Source organism: Onychostruthus taczanowskii, unplaced genomic scaffold (assembly GCF_017590055.1).
Source record: "Onychostruthus taczanowskii isolate IOZ18803 unplaced genomic scaffold, ASM1759005v1 scaffold130, whole genome shotgun sequence".
NCBI lineage: Eukaryota > Metazoa > Chordata > Aves > Passeriformes > Passeridae > Onychostruthus > Onychostruthus taczanowskii.
Genome location: NW_024498463.1, coordinates 297,661 through 319,778, shown reverse-complemented (window position 1 = coordinate 319,778; position 22,118 = coordinate 297,661). Strand labels below are relative to the sequence as shown.

The 22,118-nt window shown below is 42.2% G+C and overlaps 1 protein-coding gene across 2 annotated transcripts in view; it reads right to left on the bottom strand.

Annotated features, from left to right (window-relative positions):
- The window catches only part of CDH8 (cadherin 8), a 153,850-nt gene extending 131,990 nt beyond the window's left edge, over positions 1-21,860 (bottom strand). Inside the window, exons 1-2 of one of the 2 annotated variants that reach the window (XM_041396796.1) lie at positions 21,528-21,860; positions 5,597-6,043 (exon numbers count right to left, since the gene is read on the bottom strand). In XM_041396796.1, the coding sequence (XP_041252730.1) occupies positions 5,597-5,848 (252 nt within the window). In that variant the 5' untranslated portion in view covers positions 5,849-6,043; positions 21,528-21,860. Of the gene's footprint in view, positions 1-5,596; positions 6,044-21,527 lie in introns of those variants that run through there. The other variant, XM_041396797.1, reaches the window with a different exon arrangement.
- Positions 21,861-22,118: the final 258 nt, after the last annotated feature.

The window sequence follows — 22,118 nt, the reverse complement described above, 5'->3', positions numbered from 1 at the left end:
GTCATGATTTTAAACAAGCAACGTTTTACCATTTCCTGGTGGAGACAGAAAATGCATGTTAGCAAAGAAATCAAGGATTGCACAGAGAATGGAAAATGTAGAACATACAGCTCCAAGCTATTTATAAGTGCTCTCTGCATTTCCAGGTTCTACAGTAGCTCAGCCTGAAGCACTTGATGTGAAAACAGGATGCCTCTCCACTGCTCCTCCTACAGGAAAATTGTTTCTCCTCTACAGCCCTGAACCCAAGTCCCAAACATAAGGGAAAAATCCCTGTTGCTCCAAACAGCAAAAGTGACCCAGCTCCCTCATCCCACAAACCATACAAGAAAATCTGCATTGAACTGAGTGAAAAGACACAAACCAGGGAATTCAGAAGCAGTCATGGATGGAAAACCTCCCTGAGCTCACCACAACCTGGCCATGCTTTCTGAGCCTCACCAAGAGTCTCTCTCACTGGTTTCCTCCCATCCAAGGTTTTCAGAGCACCTTATCCAGAGCCCTGGAGCAGGCATGGGTGTGCCACAGGGGCCGTTCTTCCCTGCCACACTCACTTCCCAAATCTCTCCTCACAGACAAAACAGGCAATCTATTTCTTTGGGACGGAAAACAGGGAAATCAAATAAGTCTGGGGGAGGTTCTGGGACAACTTGGGAAGTATTGCCAGTGGAGGGGTGTGACACGGACAGCATCAACCTGAGTGACTGCTGTTGGATTTCTGTGTCTGGACGTAAATTTGGATTCATTTATTAGTAAGACAGAAAACATAAAGAAACAACTTTTGTGGCCTTCATTGCCTCTTTTGTGCTTTGTGAGGTTTAACAAAGACAAACAAGTGCCAGATCCTGCACCAAGGATGGAGCACCCTGGGTGTACAGACAGGCTGGAACAAGGAGCTGGAGACATGACACAGGAAAGGTGCTGGCACTGCCCAGGCTCCCAGGGAATGGGCACAGCCCCGAGGCTGCCAGAGCTCCAGGAACATTTGGACAGTGCTGGCAGGGATGCACAGTGGGGATTGCTGGGAGGTCTGAGCAAGGACAGGAGCGGGACTGGATGATCCTGGTGCATCCCTTCTGACTGAGGAGATTGTATAATTCTAATTAAAAACAACTGCTATTACATTAACTATCCCATATTTTTGCTTAAAAACATCTATTAAACCAGGTCCTAACCCGTTTAAAGCATCACGAACAAGACATGTTCCATAAACCAGGAGCTGCAGAACCCCAAATGCAGCTTCCTAATGCTTTTTCACTTTATTACCTATGTCATTGTGGATTCAGAGGCTGTCTCCTGTGAAAGAACAGTGGCATTTGCTAGAGCCCAGATTTCACAGCACATCTGCCGTGGTGCTGTAAGAGCATGCAGAGGAGATGGAGAAGATGCAGCAGTGTATAGCAAGTGGAAGTTCTACCTAACTAATCAAGTCCACAGGGACAGCATGCAGTGTCACAAGACATATCACTCTACACTTGAATGAGGTTGTCAGCCACAGGGAGGCTGCAAGCTGCTGACAGCACTGTGCAGGGTGGGGAGGCTTCTAAAGGAGACACAGAAGCTTTGTAATGTACCTGCTTCTGTGGGTGAAGGGGGGGAAAAAGAAATTAAGTACAAAAGGGTATTTGCAAATCTGTCACTCGGTGATCCATTGCTGGGAATAAACCCTAACTCATTTGACGTGTGTTGCATGAACACAAAAAAGGTAACTTTGCGGGTTTCTCAAAATGCACATATGCATTTCTACAGGTGCAGATCAAAATAACAGGAGACTTAATAAGAATTATATAAATCAGAATGATATAGAAGGAATCAGAAGATATAGAATTTAATAAGAATGATATAGATCATAAAGAGACTGTCCAAAGGAGGGACACAGAGCATGAAGCTGTGCCAGGGGATGGTTATGCTGAAAATCAGGGAAAGGTTCTTTCTCCAGAGGTGCTGGCACTGCCCAGGCTCCCCAGGGAATGGGCACGGCCCCGAGGCTACCAGAGCTCCAGGGGGTTTTGGACACCCAGGGGGGATTGTTGGAGGTCTAGGCAGGGACAGGAGCTGGACTGGGTGATCCTGATGGATCCCTTCCAGTACAGGATATTCTATTCCGTGATTCTATGAAAATACCATGTGGCAAAATAAATGCCATATTAATAAAGCCCAAAAAAAAGTAAGTTAAAAACTAGAATATTTGTGGCTTTTTATACAAAATCTCATAAATTCAGAAAGCACTTCTTTATAGACGTGTGAGCTCGAGTAGAGTTTCTCATTTTGAGCTTGATCCTACCAAACATAATGACAAAAATTGGCATTAAAAGTGCATATAGCTCAAATTAATTCAAAGAGGTTCAAGAATGAAAGCAAAAAATTTGCTCTGGACCTTTACTCGAGTCACTGAAGAAAGACACCACACTTTAAAAGGTGTTCACATTAACTCCTCCTATTAGTCTCACCCCAGTTTACTTCATTTATTAGAGCAAATACACTGGAAATGCATTTATTACTCTATATCCATGCAGAACAGCAATGAACACGCACCTTTGAAGTGTGTGCAGTTGCATTGCAACACTTAAAACTCTGGAGAAGAGTCTTTATGTCTGGAAGCTGTTTCCCCTGCTAAAACTGAGCAGTTTAATAAAAGATACTACAGACCTCTGTAATCCTGTCTTGCTAAATTTCCCTGCACTTCACAAACTTTGGTATGAGACTCTTTTAAGCAACAGGAGGAACACTCAATCTCTGCACTCAGACTTTTATTTGCAAAGTGATTTGTGTTCTGTTTGTATCCTATAAAATTAATCTCAGTTTTCAATTTTATTTTGCTGATGTATTCCATCAATTCCATTAGGACCAAATGCTTCTATTCAGTGCCTTTCCACCCAATAACATGAAAACCATTATTTAAGTATCAGTTCTATTCTGAGCAGTTCTTAAGAGCTGAATTTTCAGGGGGTTTTAATGGGACATTTGAGAACAAATTCCGCTTGTGTGTGTTTTGTTTCTGTTTGTGCAAAACTTATTTTTGTATTTATTCTTAAAAAGCACCTAATTAAATATTTGTACAAAACATACATGAAAAGCACCAGGTACACTCTACAACAGTGTAGAGACAAAAATTGCAACCAAGATCTACATAATTACATTTGCTTCTAGAATGTTTTCTTTGAAGCAATTAACCACCAAATAAAGAGATATATTTGAAGATTATACTAGAACTTTCAACATGTAAAAAGCACATAGCAATCAATACTGACTCTGTAACAGGACAAAAGCACATTTATATCCAGAAAATGCAGCAAAAATGGGTCAGACATTTGATATCATTCTCCCCACAATGTTAAGCCTCTCTGCACTCACTATATCCTTTTTTTACTGAGTGTCCTTCATTCAAAGTCTGGCAAAAAAAAAAAAAATAAAATAAAAGAAAATCAAGGTAAGTGATAGGGCAGAAAAAAATAGTTAATAAAGTCCTGGAACAAAGGAGATACCCCAGGTGTGCAAATCCTTTGGCAGAGGAAAAATTCAGAAGGCTTCAGGAAAAGTGCAAATGGAAAAGGCAGGAGGAGGAACCAGGTAAGTGCAAGTCTACTGCGAGTTCTGAAAAGGAGGTTATTTTTAAATTGCAGTGCATAAGAAACTAATGAGGGTGACAGAAGACAAACCACAGCCCAACTTCACGGAAAAGGAAAGCATTTTGCTTGTGACATTCTGTACACCCTTAAGTTTTGGGAAGGATTGCCAAGAAGTATAATTGAGGGAGTCTCTGCTTTCCAGTCAGGAAGGATTAAGAGCAGCTCTGAAAGCTGTGGTGTACCTCTGCTCCCACTGGCTGCACACCAGCCTGAAAGTACTCTCAATACTCACAAGCCTTAGGAAAGAAAAATAAGTCAAAAATATGGATGATTTTTCTGGAGAGGGAGAAAAAATAGAGAGAAGAATTCCAAAAATATTCTGTGCCGTTCTAATGAATAAACCAAAAATTCCTCCCTATGGGAACAAACTTCGCTTCTTGCTCATTTCCGTCTATAACATGCAGTGTTTTAATTATGCAGCAGTCTCAACAAATAGAGTGTCACAGCATTTTAGCTAATTCTATTTAAAATGCCAGCAGAAGATGGGATAATGTCTTCCTTGGTTTGGCTTAGTTTAACCTACCCACTTCTATTCACCAATGACTCAAACAATTCAGGATATTATAACCACCTAAAAAACCCTTAAAACAGTAGAAATATTTAGACCTGGATATACCCTGAAAATCAAAATACCACAAAGTACAAATCCAGGATTCTCCCCAGCTACTTAAAATAATTTTAAAAGCTCGACTAAAATATTCCAGAAAGAATGGGCTGAATAAAACATTTTAAGATGTGAAATATGCATATTGCTGTCTCTGTGAAATTGAGATACGTTACTAAGCCCAGAAAAACAAATGAGAACAGATACCAAATAGCTGATATAAATGTAAATTGACACAGAACCAAAAGTCACTGGATAGAAAGCTCATTACACCTTCTGACCCTGTCTCACCTGGAAAGTGGCTACACTAGGGAAGATTTGGGAATGCACTTGATCTATGTTCTCTTCAATAATAGAATAGAGCTATTGACAGTCCCTATATTATACTATATGCTATTCATTTATCCATAGAAATTCCAAGATTACCATGAAATTAACTGTTATCCATCATTTTGTCTAGATTTTTTTTTTTACTCAACCTCAGTAGCCAGCTAGCAAGACAATAATGCACTTGGTTGTTCAGAGGGAATTGAACTTTAGTGATAAACAATTAAGGTATTTATACCTGCTCACTGCCAAACATGCATTTATGAACAGATCATTCTTTTCTAAGAATAATTCTGAGGATAATTCATCCCTGATGGATACAGATGGCTCATACAAGTGCAAGGCTGATTCACTGGCTGGAGGTAACACCCTGAGTTTTGCAGGCTACAGAATAATCTAATGCATGGCAACAAGCAAAGCTTTAGGGCAGCAGCAAAGCTGTGACACTGAAAAATATGATGATTTGCCCTGTGTTATCTTCCTAACACTGACATTAAATTAAAAAATCCATGACAATAATGTTATTTCATATGTGTGCATAGACCTCCATATAAACTAGGACCTCATAATTTGCTGTACAGTCCACACTTTCCTTTTTGGTTCCTGTTTTTTTAAAAATCCTCAGAGCATAAACAACTTGATTCATCAGACTGGAGATAGAACATGACCTATAGGTGTAACAACCTTTAGGAATGCACAGGAACATATTGCAAAGAGCTGCTTGGGTAAAAAGTCTTCAGCTGACAGAGGTGAGGAGTGGTGACTAATGATACAAAAGAAAGGATGTGAACATGCTTGTGGGGTTTTTGACAAATGGAATATGCATATTTTTGTTGGCAATAGCAGGTTAGCTAACTAGGAAATCGTGTCCTTACAGTCAGGAACATTTAAAGCACAAATCTGTGGATATTAGAGAACTATTTTGGAATCACAAAGCACCTCAGTCTGAAATTCCTTAGAAGAGCCTGAATGACTGAGGACCTTCTCATGTCACACATTTATACATTCAGAGAAAAAAACCCAAATCTTGCCTTACCCGGCCAACTAGGATTGGTTCAGGTCCAGAAAATTCTTCCAATACAAACATTTGATTCCAAACCCAGCCTCTCTTGGAACGGTGCAAAACTCTTTGTTCTTCATTTAGCCTTTTTAGTCCTGTACTGGATCCACTTGGTAGTACTTGAGATTGATTCATTGGAGCCATATAAATGGAAGGAAGGACAGTAATCCATAATATTATTAATGGAGTCCATGTATCCGTAAGCATTTCCGTTAGTCTTTCTGGCATCGTACCACACGCTACGCAAATCACTGCAGAAATGAAATTATTATTTTGCTTTCCTCCAGACTGTAGCAATCCAATTCATCACGCAGTACAGAACATTTACTTACAGCTCCTCCATGTGTTTACAGCACAGTCAATGTAAAAATAGCTTAGATGAGAAAAACATGATCCATTGAGTTTTCCAGTCATTAAAGATTCCTGGTGAGGGAAAGAAGAAAAGAAAGTTCAAATCAGTGACTAAAGAGCTTAGGAAAGCATTCTGAAATATCTTATTTACTTTTACATCATAAATAAGCCATGTTAGGTTTTAAATTTGTAGTTCATAATATTATTGCATAGTTAAATTGACTCTGTGTATTCTTTCATTGCTGAAACACCAAGAGAAGAGCCAGATAAATGATGACACACAATTAGGAAAATATGTAGGCCTAAGAATTGGATGGGGTTTGCAGCAGCCTGGTCTAGTGGAAGGTGTCCCTGCCTGTGGCAGGGGGGCAGAAATGGAGGATCTTGAAGGCCCCTACCAACCCAGACCATTCTGGGATCTTGCAGTTCATCTGAGGGTCTGAAGAAGCTGCCAACCTTCTCACTACCCTGCACTGTTAATGTGGTCATTACAAACACCTATTCTGTCATGTAAGAACATCAGAATCATATCCTTGCATTCTTATGCTCCTTTCCTCCACAAGGGAAAAAAACAAACTTCTCCCGAGTACAAGGTTCCAGCAGCCCATTGTCAGTTTAGCCATCACCTCTCTGCAGCAGCACCACTGCCCAGCAAACCCTTCACAGCCCAGCAGAGAAACAGCACTGCTAAATCCTCTGTGAAATCCATGATTGCCAAACAGACCACCACCAGGACCTAACGAAACTCATTTATGCACCTCTGCACTACAGGTGTCACTGTCTCTCCTTCATTTTTGGAGAAAGCGCACAGTCATGTTTCATTTCAGAGACATTTTCCCTAGATGGACACTTGGGAGCATTTTGTCTTTCTTTCCTTGCCCACCTTTTGATGTACTAAAAGGTCACACCACGTTTCATCTCAGAGCAAATAATCTTTGAAACGGAAAGGCAAGTTAGCATAGCAGGGCTGATGCCAGAGGGATGGGCAGAGGCAGAGATGCAGCCATAGATCACATGGAAAACTAGATGGGATGGGGCTCAGAGAGAAGAGCTGCAATTACAGGGTTATGGAGTTATGTGAAAAGAGTCTTGATAAATTTTCTTTGATTCATATCCAAACAATCTCAGGAGAAACCACTATATACAAGAGAGTAGGAATGCCTATTCTTAAGCTTACACTGTGTTTTAGGCTGGTTTTCTTCTACTTTAAGATTGATTTGTATTGTTGCATGTTTATGAAAATCCTGAGAGCTTAGCTGGGCTTTTTGGGTTTTTTTGTTTTGTTGGGTTTTTTTAGGTGATACACAACCCACCCTCCTCATGCTGCATGTCCACCAATGCTGCAATTTCTCCTTGTTGTGTTTTCTGGTGTGTTTTGTTTTGTTTTGTTTTGTTTTTGTTTTGTTTTTCCTTTTTAAATTTTTATCTGTTTGTTTGTTTTGGGGTTTTGTGTGGTTTTTTTTTTTTTTTTGGTTTTTTTTGGGTGGTTTTTTTTTTTTTTTTTTTTTTGGGGGGGAGGGGGTGGTGGCTTGTTGTTCTTTTTTAAGGTTCATACACACTTATGGCATAAAACATGCAGAACACCTTTTACATGACCAGTAAAATTCGGCTGTTCTTTTAAAAGCAAATAATGTAGAAAGCATTTTTTTAAACTTCAGTAATTGCCAAAGCAACTGTGAAATCTGTTGCATGAAAACCTGAAACTGTGAGAAACTTGTCTTGTTAGAAGGGAAGAGGAGCTGCTACCAAAGTGAAACTCAATCTCTCAAGCAGCATGGAAGAATGGTGAGCTAATAGTGCAGTGCTTTGACAATGCATCCAGAATGAGGGAATATCCATTACAGGAGAACCTGGAGCTTTATAGGCCTCACTGCCAACTGGGGTGGAAATAAAGGAATCAGAGAATACAGCAAGCTCTTGAGAGGAAGTTTTGGGGAAAATGTCAGAGAAGTGAGAGGCTTTAAATGTCTTGACATTCTCTTAATCCCAGAGAAGGGAGAGGAACAAACAGTCTAATGATGGGATGCATCAGTCACCCTCTGAAAAACCTCTTCAGTCCAGGGAATTAAATGGAGTTTACTGCTACTGCTTTCTGGCACATGTTAAGCAGAGATTTCCAGGGGCATGTTTGGGGATAGAAGGTATGGAAAGAGAGAAATGGCCAAATTTCACTCAAAGTGATTGGTTTTGCTCAGATGGGATCCTCTTTCTATCTGACTGGATGAGTGGGTGCCTGTGCCTGCCAGGAGACAGATTTTTCTGATTTCTTCAATGGAGCCAGAATCAAAACACAGGAGAAATAGAACCACTGTAAAACAGAGCAAGAGACAGCATCTTCAACCAACACCCAGGATTGAATTCAAAATGGGGGGCAGAAACTGAAAACACAAGGGTCCTTTTTAGGGCTTGAACAGAGCAAGATGTGATGTAGTCTTCTCTTTTTAGAGTGACTGTTTCTGGGTGAAAAACCACTTTGTATATAAACTCCAAAAACCCCTCAGAGAAAAGGACCCAAGTGGGCATGACTGACTTCCTTACACTTGCAGCACAAGTTGGTATAGTTCTTTTTATCAACACAACCGAATAATAATAAAACACTTCCTTTCATATTCAAGAAGCTTTTTGAAAAGAATTACTAATTAATCCCCACAGGCTGCCTTCTAAAAGAAATGAAATAAATGAGATAAAACAATATGGCACTCCCAGAACAATTTCTGGTTGAAGAAAGAACAGGATATTTGGTTTTCACACTGCCACTCTCAATCCTTAGAAAGCATTAAGTTCATTTCAGTGCATCTCTCCTCGGTTCCTCCCCCAGATTTCCTGCTTGTTACTCTTCATTTACTCCAATCAAATTTAGGTCCTATCCACTCACACTAATACAGAAGATTCACTGTGACTGGGCTGTCCTCACGGTAGCTGTGTGTTCAGCAATACCTTAAGGCAAACGAGTCCAAAGCACATCAGAAATATTAGCAATGCACACACCGTGCCATTAACCCCCTCAGTGAGACAGCCCTGTGAGAAGCACAGTTACACAAGCTCAGAGCACTCCAAGCTGGGAGATTCTGAGCACTGGCAGCAAAGTTGGGCAAACTTGGTCAGGGCAAAGGGAAAAATCCCAAAGGGACTTTGGCACGTCCCAGTCGTGCAGAGGGATATGATCAGTGTGGAACTGTTGAGCTGGATAAAGTTCTCCACTGTGGTATTCACATTCTCTGAACAGAGAGAGACATAATTTTCTCTCCCAGGGTTTTTCCTGGAGAAGCACAGAGAGAAGAAGAGAAAACAATTCTTATCTCTACTTGCTGCTCCTGTTGTTTTTACACATGTGGAATGTGTTATGGAGATTGTTTACCTGAAGGGATTTGTCAATTGGATTCTGCTGAGGATTGTTTTGTGTCCTTGGCCAACTGGGTCAAAGCTGTGTTCTGGCTGTCTCAGACAGTCATGGTTTTTTCTTTAGTATTCTTTAGTATTCTTGGTAGTATAGTATTTCTTTAGTACAGTTATAATATAGTATTAATGTAATATAGTATAGTTTTAATAAAGCAATTGTAAAGCATTCTGAATCATGGAGTCAGATGCCAATCATTCCCTGTGTCAGGGGCTCCCTGCATTCTACACTCCACAGGTCAGCCTGGACTGCAGGAGCCTTGTAAGAGCTATTTGTGAAACAGACTCTCATTCAGGCCCTGTCAGTGACTCAGGGCATACACTTTATGCAATGCATGGAAGTGGCATTGCTCCCAGGTTTCTTTACCAAATCTTGAAATTACTTTTCTGCCCCATTCCTGGGAGCAGAACACTGTGTGTGGCTGGGAGCTGATGGAAGGCATTTTAAATATGTGGCCCAGCAATTTACACATTGGCTAATAGGAAAATTGAGAAGTGCCAAGCAGTTAAATTGTAATCCTCTGGATTAGGAGGTGATGACAGGGCTCTTAAACCAGGCTATGATAACATATTAAAAGCCATAACATATTGAAAGCCATATGTAAAGGCAGACTTGGAAATCAAGGAAGACCAGAAGGTGAGGCACTGTAGCACTTTCCCTTCTTATGTTATGCTATGGTCTAAAGCAGTGGTGAGTATGGAATGACAGCAAAATTATTCCAGTGAAGCCAGAATGACCTTTTTCTAAGCTACAAAAAGAAAATAGGCACGTGGTTCTTCAAGAGTGTATTTCACAGAATCATAGAATGGATTGGGTTGGGAGGGGCTTTAAAGCCCATCCAGTGCCACCCCTGCCATGGCAGGGACACCTTGCACTACCCCAGGCTGCTCCCAGCCCCAGTGTCCAACCTGGCCTTGGGCACTGCCAGGGATCCAGGGGCAGCCACAGCTGCTCTGGGCACCCTGTGCCAGGGCCTGCCCACCCTGCCAGGGAACAATTCCTCATTCCCAATCTCCCACCCAGCCCTGCTCTCTGGCACTGGGAGCCATTCCCTGGCTCCTGTCCCTGCAGCCCTTGGCAATTGTCTCTCTCCATCTTTCCTGCAGCTCCTTCAGGCCCTGCAGGGCCACCCTGAGCTCAGCCCAAAGCTTCTCCTGTGCAGGTGAACAATCCCAGCTGTGCCAGCCTTTCCTCCCAGCAGAGCTGCTCCATCCTCTGCTCATCCTGGAGCCTCCTCTGGGCTCTCTGAGCAGCTCCAGGTCCCTCCTGTGCTGGGCCCAGGGATGGAGGCATTGCTCCACCTTCATCAAGATTTTGCTGGTGTTGATAAAAGTATAATTTTTGCTTTTAATCTCCACATGTTCAGATGGCCTTGGGCTGTTGCCTTAAACAAAACTTCAGTGATCTTCTGAGTGGTTTCCCTGCACACTGTCGGTTATATACAACTTCAGATCAATTCTAACCCAGCAAAGCTGTTTACAAAACAGCTTTAGTTCTCCAGTCATGCCTGAGAGGGGAAAGTGATATTTAAAATATAAAGAATGTCTTTAATGTTGCAAATAGATGAAAGAAAATGCTCCACTATGTCATGGAGCAGAGATTCAAACAACTGCCTTATGTCCTCAAAAACTTAAAACTGTATTCATAAATGTTGTTCTCTATGCACAACCTATAGAGAAGTACAGATAAAGCTGAGTGGTTTGTTTTGCATTCTGTGTGGTGATGGTGTTTTAGAAAAATATTATTCTGTTCACAGGAACTTGCATCTTTGAACTCTACTCATAAAACTGAGCCATGGAGTGTGTAAGTCTTGTACAAGTACAACACAAAGCGATTACCAAGAGATTTATAAGCTAACAGGAGGACAGAACCAGCACACGGCTTCAGAAAACACTGTCATACACACTGGACCTCTTCTGGAAGTCAGATCTATGCAGTCACAGCTGGGAGTTCCTGCCTTGCACAGAGTTAGAGCCAGGTGTGGCAGTGGACACTTACAGAGACATAAAGCTCATTTTGTGCATGAGTGGAGGAAAGCGCTTCTATAATAAACAGAGTTTATTTCACTGCAATCATTTTTAAATCATCTTATAGCTTTAAAAGGTGACCACTGGAATGCAGTAATTTGTTAAAAAGATTAATAAAGTTGATAAAAGTAGTTGAAGGTATAAACTTCCCATTGACAAAGAAGCAAAGTAAGATCATAAAAAGCTGTACCAAAAAAAAAAAATTGTTTTTCATTTTGAAAGCACAGAATATTCATCTGGTCAAATAAATCACTTTGTTACAATGTCATTGCATAGATTTACACTGTGATCTCAGTTTAAAAGGTTTTAGAGCCCCTCTAGTGTTTCTCCACACTAGAGACATGGAGGGTTGTCTTCAGAACTGCAGCAAAGTTTTTCCATTATTTCATTTGCAATGATGATATGCAGCATCTCAGCCCTTTGACCTCACTATTTCATTGTGATGGATTTTATGAGTTACAAAATAACTGCTGTTAAGGTAAAATAAAACCCTTGGGTACTGCTTTCTTTAAATTAGTTACTCCAGAGATACCAAAAGAAAACCTGATGATTTTTACCCAAAAGAGTTTTTTGGTAGAATTTTCAGGATCCACTATATTTTGTACATTAAATATGTTGTTTCTGTCTTAGATGCTGATTTAATATAGGCAAATCCTCATTACAATACAGGAAACCTCAAATAATTGATGAGAGGCCTTCATTTGATGACCCCACAGGTTTACAATATCTGTTGATTTTATTTTTTTTTCTACACACTGTTCTTGTTTCTTAATTTTTTTAGGTTTGTTCTTACCTCTCTAGGTATTGGCTACACTACATCTTTTGCTTCCTTGTCCACTTTCTCAAGGATTCAGAGGAGGTTCTTTCCCACCAAAAGCAGCAAAATGATGCAAAGCCTTCCCACAGTGGGCAGAGTGATTATCTTTGCCTCACTCATCCCTGCTAGGCAGCACAACAGAGCCTTACATTTTAACTAACAGAAATTAAAGGTCTTGATGCTCCAGTCCCACTTGTAGGAATTCTTCTTACTCTCCTTCATAGAATCATAGAAAGAGCTGGGTTGGAAGGGACCTTTAAACCCATCCAACTCCCCCTCTGCCATGGCAGGGACACCTTGCACTGGCCCAGGCTGCTCCCAGCCCCAGTGTCCAACCTGGCCTTGGGCACTGCCAGGGATCCAGGGGCAGCCACAGCTGCTCTGGGCACCCTGTGCCAGGGCCTGCCCCCCCTGCCAGGGAACAATTCCTCATTCCCAATCTCCCACCCAGCCCTTCCCTCTGGCACTGGGAGCCATTCCCTGGCTCCTGTCCCTCCAGCCCTTGGCAATTGTCTCTCTCCATCTTTCCTGCAGCTCCTTCAGGCCCTGCAGGGCCACCCTGAGCTCAGCCCAAAGCTTCTCCTGTGCAGGTGAACAATCCCAGCTGTGCCAGCCTTTCCTCCCAGCAGAGCTGCTCCATCCCTCTCACAAGAGAACTGTGGTTTTTAATTTGCCATTAAAGCAGAACAAGCCTAAATTCTATCAGAAAAGAACTATCAAAACACCATATCTAACAAATAAGAGTGTCATCCTCACCTGCATAACTTAGCTCCATACTCATCCTCTTTCCAGTACCTCTCTATTAAATTGTACCTAAACTCAACTTAAATCACCTTGGATAAGGCAGCAGGCTCATGTTTTCCTCTGCAAAGGAATGAATACTTCTTGCCATAAATAACAACGCTTATTCCTCAGGGGATTATTTGTTTGTGTAAAGATTACTCACTTACTCACAAAACAGTCAAATTAAGAGGCAGTTCTCCACCCAAGAGCAAGACGAAGAGGGAGTGAGGCTGTAATCAGCCACGCTGCCACAGCAGTGGCTCAGATCCTGCTCGCAGTGCCCACTTCAGAGTGCCACTTGCATGCCCTGGCTAGGCTCTCCTGCCTCTTCTCTGCCAGCAGAACTGTGTGCAGGCACTCCCTAACCCAGTTCTGTCAAAATGATCTTGTTAACTTAAACGCCTTTAATAGTAAGGTGTTTTTAAAACCAAATCATTTTGACAGAGCTGGGCTAGGCCATTGCTCATGCCATAATTCCACCAAGAGCAATTTTCATTTAAGAGGCTCTTACCCCCCCTCAGCCCCCACAACATTAAAGCTACACATTCCCAATAATTGGTCTCCATTCCCATTCCTTCTCCACTGCAGTTTACTGTCCCCGCAGTTGTGCTATTTGCAATCAACACTGTAAGACAGGCCAGTGAAATGTGGGTTAACAAACACAATTTGCAACAAAATCTTCTTCCAAAAAGTCTTTTCCCTCAAGACTCTAACCCAGATCATTGCAGAACTAAAGAACCCATCAACTTTAGGACAAACAACAGGAAATTTTGAGAACAACTGTGCTGACAAAAAGCATATGAAGTTTCACTATAGACTTCAGAGAGCTGAGAAATAGTTGAATCAACAAAACTGAGTGGAAGAAAACTTCTGGAGAAGAGAAGAAACAGGCAATTAGGGCAATTAGGGACAGCAAACTACTTAAATAAATGTCTGGTGGACTCCTGCTATCGGTGACCTGCCGTGGTTTTATGCATTGGTGCTTGCAGGTTTTAGGGACAGAAACCTCTCCCCCAGATGGGCTGGTGAGAGAGCAGGCTCCATCAGGAGGGAACTCCTGTGGGCCAGCACAGCCCAGAGCCCTGGAGAGAGGCTGGACACAGCACAGAGCCACAGCCACACCCCGCGCCAGGCACGGCCCGGGCACTGCTGCAAAGCAGAATTACCCCAGGTAGCTGCAGCAGATTTCACTAACAGTGATTTTAAGGGACTGTTCCGTCACCTGGAGTTAGCTGTAACACAGAAAAGCATTAAAGCATTATCCACACATCCTTTCCCTCGGCCACGCACCTGAAGTTGCATAGGGAGGGAAATGAGCTGGGAAATGTTACACGAAATCCTTGGTGCTGTCAGAGCTCCCTGCCAATCCCAGTGCAAATCCATTGTCTGAGTTCATCTTGATGTACAACTCGTGGCAATTTGCTTATGGCTGCCTGGGAAATCAAAAGCAGATTCCTAAAGCATTATTTATTTCAGCAGCAATAGCAACAGGCACCACCTTTCTCCTGCTTTTGTCTTAGGTGTTCTGCCCTACCCACACACGGAGTAATTCAGTGAGCTGAATTCATGTGTCACTTTATCTTTTTAAGCTTAGTCATGCTCTGCTACTCTTTAAAGTCTTCTGCACAGTTCTGCAGGTTATTGAGTGAATTCCTGAGCTTGTGTCAAATGCTAAAGGACTGGTTTAGGCACAGTGTTAACCTCTGCATCAGACGTAGCTGAGGGAATCCATGCACTGGGAAAATATGGACATGCAGCTACAGAAATGCAACAGTTTCTTCAACATTTAGGGCTCTAATAATTACTGAAGGATTTATTAATCTGTCTAGAAGATTAGCATTATCAAAACCAGGTTACTTCTGTTTCAGCAGCAGAGAGAAGGAAGGTTTAGAAAAGCCTTTCTAAGATAAATTCCTCTGCCTTCTTTCCCTTACTTTGGTGCTTTAACTGGGAAACATCATAACCTGGTGTTCTGGAGTGGAGATAAGGCTGGTTTAGGATATAGGTGTTTATCTGTCACAGCTTCACTGAGGCTTTGGGATAGAGAGAAAATGACAACATCCATCACACTGAAATATATCTCAATTACTATTATAATAAATTATTTGTTATTATGTGTGCTTAACATGGTACTTTATCATATCTACAAAGTCTGTTTTATGCAACTAGCTAAATATTTTTTTATAATTTTTGACAAATATTTACTATCAGGTAATTCTTTCTTAAAAAAAAACCAAACCACATAAGAGTATCTTGACCCAGTGATATGCTTTTTGTACAACTTCTCTTGGTATCAATAGAATTTCTTATTTTTGTTACTTTTCGATAGTAAAATCAATATGGGACAACTTTAAAGCTGTCAAGACTCAGACTTTTTATATATAAAGCTGTCAGTCTTTCCAGAAGCAGCCACTACTTTATGGAACCAGAATGCTTTTAAAGAAACCCACCAAGTGTGTCATCAGAACCTTCAAACTATTTTTATTCTTTATTATTCCTTGCTCTGTGCAGTGCTCTGGACTTCCAGTGTGCCACACATGCCCAGGTACAAGACAAAGAAACAGCAAGTGCTACGAAGTTTGCAGCTGAAGGTGACATTTCCTCCCTAATGAAATAAGTATTTAAAATATTTTAAGGTAATTTTGGTTTTGGTTGGTTGGGTGGGTTTTTTGTTTGATTGGACTGGGGTTTTTTTTGGTGTGGATTTATTTTTCCATGAAAGCTGATACTAAAGCCATAGGTGTCAAAATGGCAGTACAGGTGTTTTAGCTTTACAGAGGAACAAAAGGAAATTGCAACCTTCCCTTTCAACTTCTTCTACTTAGGAAAACAGAAAGGTTTGGCTTTCTGGGAGGCAGACACTCCACTGATGCGTGTCAGAACATCATCTCATGATGCAGGTTCAAACAGAGAGGAGAGACAGACAAGGCTTCCAGAGTGGTCCAAAAACTTAAACAGAAGAAAAGCAGTTGCACCAGCACTGTTTTCATCCTATAGCAAGAGGAAGAAGCGATCTGGAGTAATTTTTGTTCTCTCCAGCCCAGTGATCGGAGTGGTTTTGCCGTGACCGAAGCAGAAGCGCGCTGCACCGAGCGCTCCCTGGGCCGGGGCTGTCAGAGCCCCGCTCCCTCCTCGGAAGGTGAATTCCATCACTGGGGACCTCTGGCACTGCCACCAGAGAAGGGACAAAAGACAACTTGTGCCCAACATGCAGAGCTCATAAAAAGGCAAACAGATTGGCCTGCGACTGAGACTGAGGTGCTAACCGCGCTCTGCCTGGGGCATTGTTTATCAGGAGACTTTCAGCAGCTGGGATGTGCTTATCCTGCACTTCCTGAAAAAAATCTTTAAATATTAATGGAGGACATAAATATCTTGCTTTCTGCGCTTCTTTTTCAGCCTTTTTAAAAATATCTAAATATGTACAACAGAACTTTCCTTGTTTAACGAATATTGTGCATTCTCTGTAGAATTAAACAAAATATAATACCTAAGGAAAAACCCACGTTTTCCCTTGACATGCATTCCAATTAAACTAAGATTCTAAATTATGACTGGATATCATGACTTAGTAAAAGCTACATAAACTCTCCAGCCATATTCATGAGCATGTGTGTGCATTAAACAAATCTTTAAAGAGAAAAATTTTGAACATACCTGGACTTTTCTAACTGTATTCAGTATGGCTTCAGGAAACCTCAAATCTCTGCTGAGATATGTGAAATTAGAAGTGAAGGTTTCTAATTTTGCATCACTGAATTTGATGGCACTTGTACCATCAATTTAGATGAGTTGTTTGGAAAGAATTAGGACTCTCCAATGTTAAACTTATTTCTTCTGGTGTTGCCAAGCTGAGATTTTGTGGGGTTTTCCCCCCATTCATTTGTTTTCATCTAACTTTGGAAAACACACAAAAATAAAGGTCAGAGACCAAAACACAGGACACAATCTAAATTTCAGTGACATTAAGTTTTGATATTGTATTACTTAAGGGGCAATCATAGCTGTTACATTTAATCCAAAAGAGAAATTCACATCTGAAGTGTTGAAAAATTCAGTTAGAGAATTGCACTTCCTCTTGAGTGCCTGCTCTCCGTTTGCTGTAGTATTTAGGGCTTTGAAATAATATATATGTATAAAAATATGTTTTATATTTATATTTTTATAAAACGTAAAATATGTGCATATGATTCTGATCATCAGCAACTGCAAAGGAAATGGGTGTAAATGGAAGTTCTCAAATGAGGCTGAGCATTGCTTCCCTGGAAAAAGCCACTTTGGGTGAATGTACACGAAAGCTGAAGCTGTGAACTAGGGACTGCCAAGACTGTTTTCATAATGTTTTCCACTTCCATATCTGTTGCAAAGACACACTGAGAAACGCCTCCGTGAGCTTGTCTAGGGCTTGGGCACCACAGAATACAGGAGACACTTCCCATGGGAGCTTCCCCTTCACAGATCTGGGACTGGGAGACAGTGCTAATCTCAAATCTGAGCCAGGGTGTGTAAAGGGTGCTCATCATTCCCAATTTCAAACGATTTCCACAAGACACATCACGATCAACACCTTGGCAAATCAATTCTGTGAGTGCTATCACTGCAACCAACCCATGGATAAAGGCTGCTCTCATGGCTAAGGCAGGTGGAAATCAGATTTTTTAGCATCTGACTCCAGGTAAAACACTATCTGTTGGTAACTGAACTGGTTCACAGGTTTATTTTTTTTTTTCTTTTCAGCATGTACTTACTACTCCAGCTACCATCAGTACCCAGTGTATTTTGGGAACAAAATTTTATTAATGCAGTTGAAATGCCACTGAGTTGATGTTATTTACATGGTTGACAAAATGAGAAACATGCTGGACAGATTCTAGAACAAAGGAGAGGAAAATAAATGTGTGTATATATATAGACACACATTTGTAATCTCAAATTGGACTTTATTTTGTTCTCTGTCTGTCTACTGCTCAAATAGTTATGTTCAGAAAGCTCTGAAGTGAGCCACCTTTTCTATGGCAACAACACTAAGAAAAATGTTGAGTTTCCATGATCTAATTTAATTCTATTGATGTGATCTTACAGTAGCAATGATGCTTAAAATGCTCCAAGCTCAAATTGCCGTAGCATTTGCCTCCCACTGAAAGAATTTAGGTTTTATTATTTTATACTCATAGATGAAAGACTCTTATGATACCACTTTACTGTATACTACAAGCATACAATTGTATTAATATTAGGTCAGGCTTTAATAATATTGAGATGGAAAGGGAATATTGCTGAGATGTGGGGTATCTGATAGGTATGGGAGATTTATAAAAATACCTGCATGAGCAGTTGCTTTCTGTCACAAAACATGCACAATCATCACTTGGAAATACACAGCTCCGAGAAATTACAGGGCATGTTCACATCCCTACTTGTCCATAATCTCAGAGATCAGTATTTCTCTCTCTTTAACATCCCTCAGGTTTTGGAAATCAAATAATCTGTATGTACCAAGGGTCAAGTGGGAGGGCTCCAGGCCCCTATTTTCAATAAACATCCAAAAAGGTCCCAGCTAAAGTCCGTGGGAATGGTCTTCCTAAGCCAAGATTTAAAAGATGAAATCTGCAGCTCTATGAGAGGAAATAGAAAGAAAATTCAAGAAGATCTTTGGAGGCTAACAGACCTAAATGTATGTCCATGGCTGACTGTGAATTCTCATTTGAAATGGTTCTACATCCTGAATAAGGGAGAAGGATATTTTTTTTAGAGAAGACAATGACTCATATGTTAACAGTGGTGCAAATAAAGTGCCCAGAGATCAATACATTGATTTGATAAAGGTGCAATGTTATTGGAAAAATCCTGAAGATCACAAATGACAAAAATATTAAAAAAATATAACAAATTTCACAAAAAAGATTGTGGGACTACTTCCCCCTTTACAGTACTTTTTTGCACCTCGGTAGCAGGAGCTGATGGGAATGACTAAACAACATTCAAAAAGCACTGAGAGACTTCATCTAAGAAGGATTCTACCTCACCTCACAGACATTAAAACTTGCTTTATTAAGGAAAGGCATAAAAGGAGTAGCTGTCATATACAGCCATACTTCTTATTAAAACCAGCTGCATTTGTTAAGCAGGCGCACAGAGTGTTATTGATTTTTTAATATTGAAGAAAATGTCCAAAGTTAGTTTCTTGGCTAGCAGCCTACCCAGTTAACAAATTGCTCACCTGGATAATTTAAGAACCAACTTACATGAAATGCCTCAATCTCCAAGGGCACTGAAGGCCCTCATCTTACAACTAAGCATGGAAATCAAAGTCCTCCACAGCCAGAATGCAAGTTTGGAAAAATAAGGGAGTTAATAAATAGCTTAGAGGAAGCTACCAGAAAGATGTGCTCCTTCTGTAAGCAGTGAGGTGGAACAATAAGGCTTAAAGGATGAAAATATAATGTAATAACTACTTCCCTTCCTAGGGTTCTTCTGTCACAACCATCCATACAATTAGGCTGGGAGGTAACACTACAGAGAGCTTTTGGATTCTGATGGTATCAGATTTTATGGGTATGCCAAATGGGTAGGTCAAACACTAACTTCTTCCAGAAGATTCACCACCTTGTCTAAGACAGGTGAAATGTACCCGAGAGTAATTTCCCACTCTTCTGAATTTATTTATTATTTACTTATATATACTGAGAAGCCTATTGTGAAGTCTCTACTTGTTCACAGCAGTCTAGTATTGAACCTAGAGGGGAAACATACAAGAGAACGGCATATTTCTCCTTATCCTTGGTGCAGAGAAACTCTTGAAGAATTTCCAAAAGAGGATGAGTGAAGTTAAGAGGATTCTTTATCTATAGCTTTGGTAGTTATCAGCTCTATTCTTTAATTGAAACTGAAGTGAGCAGCTGTTAACTTCCCTGCCATTAAGCGCTAACACGTTCCATTTGGAACAATAAACAGTTGTCGCTATTTGAGTTCTTGCCATCAGCACCTCCCAAAAAACACCTGTCCGCGATACGAGCCGTCTATGTGCTCAAGTTGGCTGTTCCGAGGTGTCAGCCTTTATAAAAGTTGTATGAGTGTTTCCTCCCCTCTCAGCGAGAGGAGACAGACTCGCCTGCGTGAAACAGAGAGTGTTTGTGCCTGTCTGAAAGGGAGGCGAGCCAGGGTACAGTCTGATACCTGTTGGCAACGCCGGCGGGTCTGTGTAGCGCCGTTAAATGCCAGGTTGGATTGATTCCACTCTATTTAGTCTGCTACTAAACGCAAACTGCTTGAATTGAGACAAATTCAAGACACGACTGAACGGCAACGAACCGCAAAGGAATTCCTGCCTGTGTTAAGTAGTGTCACCTTCGTGGCGGTAGGCAGAGCCTAAATAAGGATTTGAATTAATCTGTGTTCTATTACCCACCCAGAGGCTGCCACAGGCTCCTGTGCTGAAGCCTGGCGGTGCCTGCCGGGCGAGCCCGGCGCTGGTGCTGCCGAGCAGGGATGCTGCCTGGCGGCTCGGCGCTCCGGCTGGGATGCTGCTACCCAGCAGAGACCGGAGCCAAGCAGAATAGAAGGATGTGCTCCTCCTCTGCCGTCCTCAAAGAGAAGACGAAGCGTTTGGTGGCACAGCAGCTCCAGGGGGCTGCAGGGCTCCTGCGTTGCTGCCTTGGCAGCAAAGGAGCGGCTGGGGCTAAGGGGCTTTCTCCCTCTCCCAAGTTTCGGCTGGGTGCATCTTCTGTTTAGTGAGCCAAAGGATGGGAAGGAAAACAACTTGTGGGACAGGGATGACTCCTAGCTAGTTATGGCTACAGATTCATTGCCATCGCAGCTTTCAAGAGCAGTATTTCTGCGATGCTTTTCCCTCTCAAAGTAGGAAAGGAAGCTATGAAGCCATTCCTATTTATTTACTTACTTAGGGGGTGCAAAGCTTTGTGGTGAGGGAAGGTGATAATAAATCGGGGGGATTTCCCCCCCTCAAGGTTCTTCCAGCCTCCTCCTCCCTCATTTACATATCTGGCTGGTGGGTGATTTTTATTCTCAGCACGAAAACTGCAATCTATTTCAATGCATGAATGCAGCCCTGCATCTATTCAACACAGTGAAATAGCCCAGAGACTTATTGTACTAAATAAGAAAACAAGGAGAAGAAACGGGTTCGCCAGCCTTAGAAGCCACCCTCTGTGATCCAAAGTCCTCCTGATTCTTTCAAGGAGGGTTGTAGAACAGAAGGAAAAATAAACCTCCCCAAATAAACACCAACAAGCGGGAAGACAAATACAATTACCACCACTTCTTCTCCCGAGAGAACAATAATGATAATAAAAAAATACTAACAAGCATCCCACGACATTTCAATTATCGGCAATTCGGAAACATCCGACTTAATGAGGGACCCCAGTTCAGTCTAATACCGCACCTACGGACGAGGAAGGCGCTCGCCCAGCGCACCTTGCACGCACACAGAGCCCAAGTCAGCCAGAAACCCACGGAGCGAGAGCCCTCTGCCAGCCAGCCACAAATTGTCTGAATAAAATGAATACTCACTCTTTCAAGAGCAAAGGAGCCGCTCGCCCACAGCCACTTCACGCACGGATTGTAAGGGTGAGGTAAAAAACCATCAGCCGGTCCCTGGGAACAGGCAGGGCGCTCCAGATTTTCTTCTCATGCTTTCCGAGGCTGCCGATGCTGGCGGAGCCGCTGGTTGCTGGGCTTCCCGGGTCTCTGTGCCTGCATGCTGGAGTGCAGTTATTAATTTCTCCCTTCGCACGAGCCAGCGGCAGCCGCACGTCTCCAGGAAAGCAGGGATATTCCAAATAAATCCGCTAATTCCGGGGCTGAGCGCGCTACCGTGCCTGCCTGCCTGCCAAACGTAACTGTGAAGCGATGTGGAAAAGTGAGCCGGGAGCCTCCCCTGACAGCTCTTATTGGGCTGATCTCGGAGGCAGGTCTAGCGCTGGGAAATTCGTGTAAGCACTTTGGGGTGGTGGTTTTCCCCCTCCCTCCGCTGCCCGCCTTCCCCCCGGCAGGCACACAACTTTTCCAGGGGCGGCGGCGCCGCTCGCTCCCCGCGCTCCTGCCGGGCGCCCGGGCCGCCAACTCCGCGCCGGGGCATCTCCTCCGGCCGCCCGGGATATA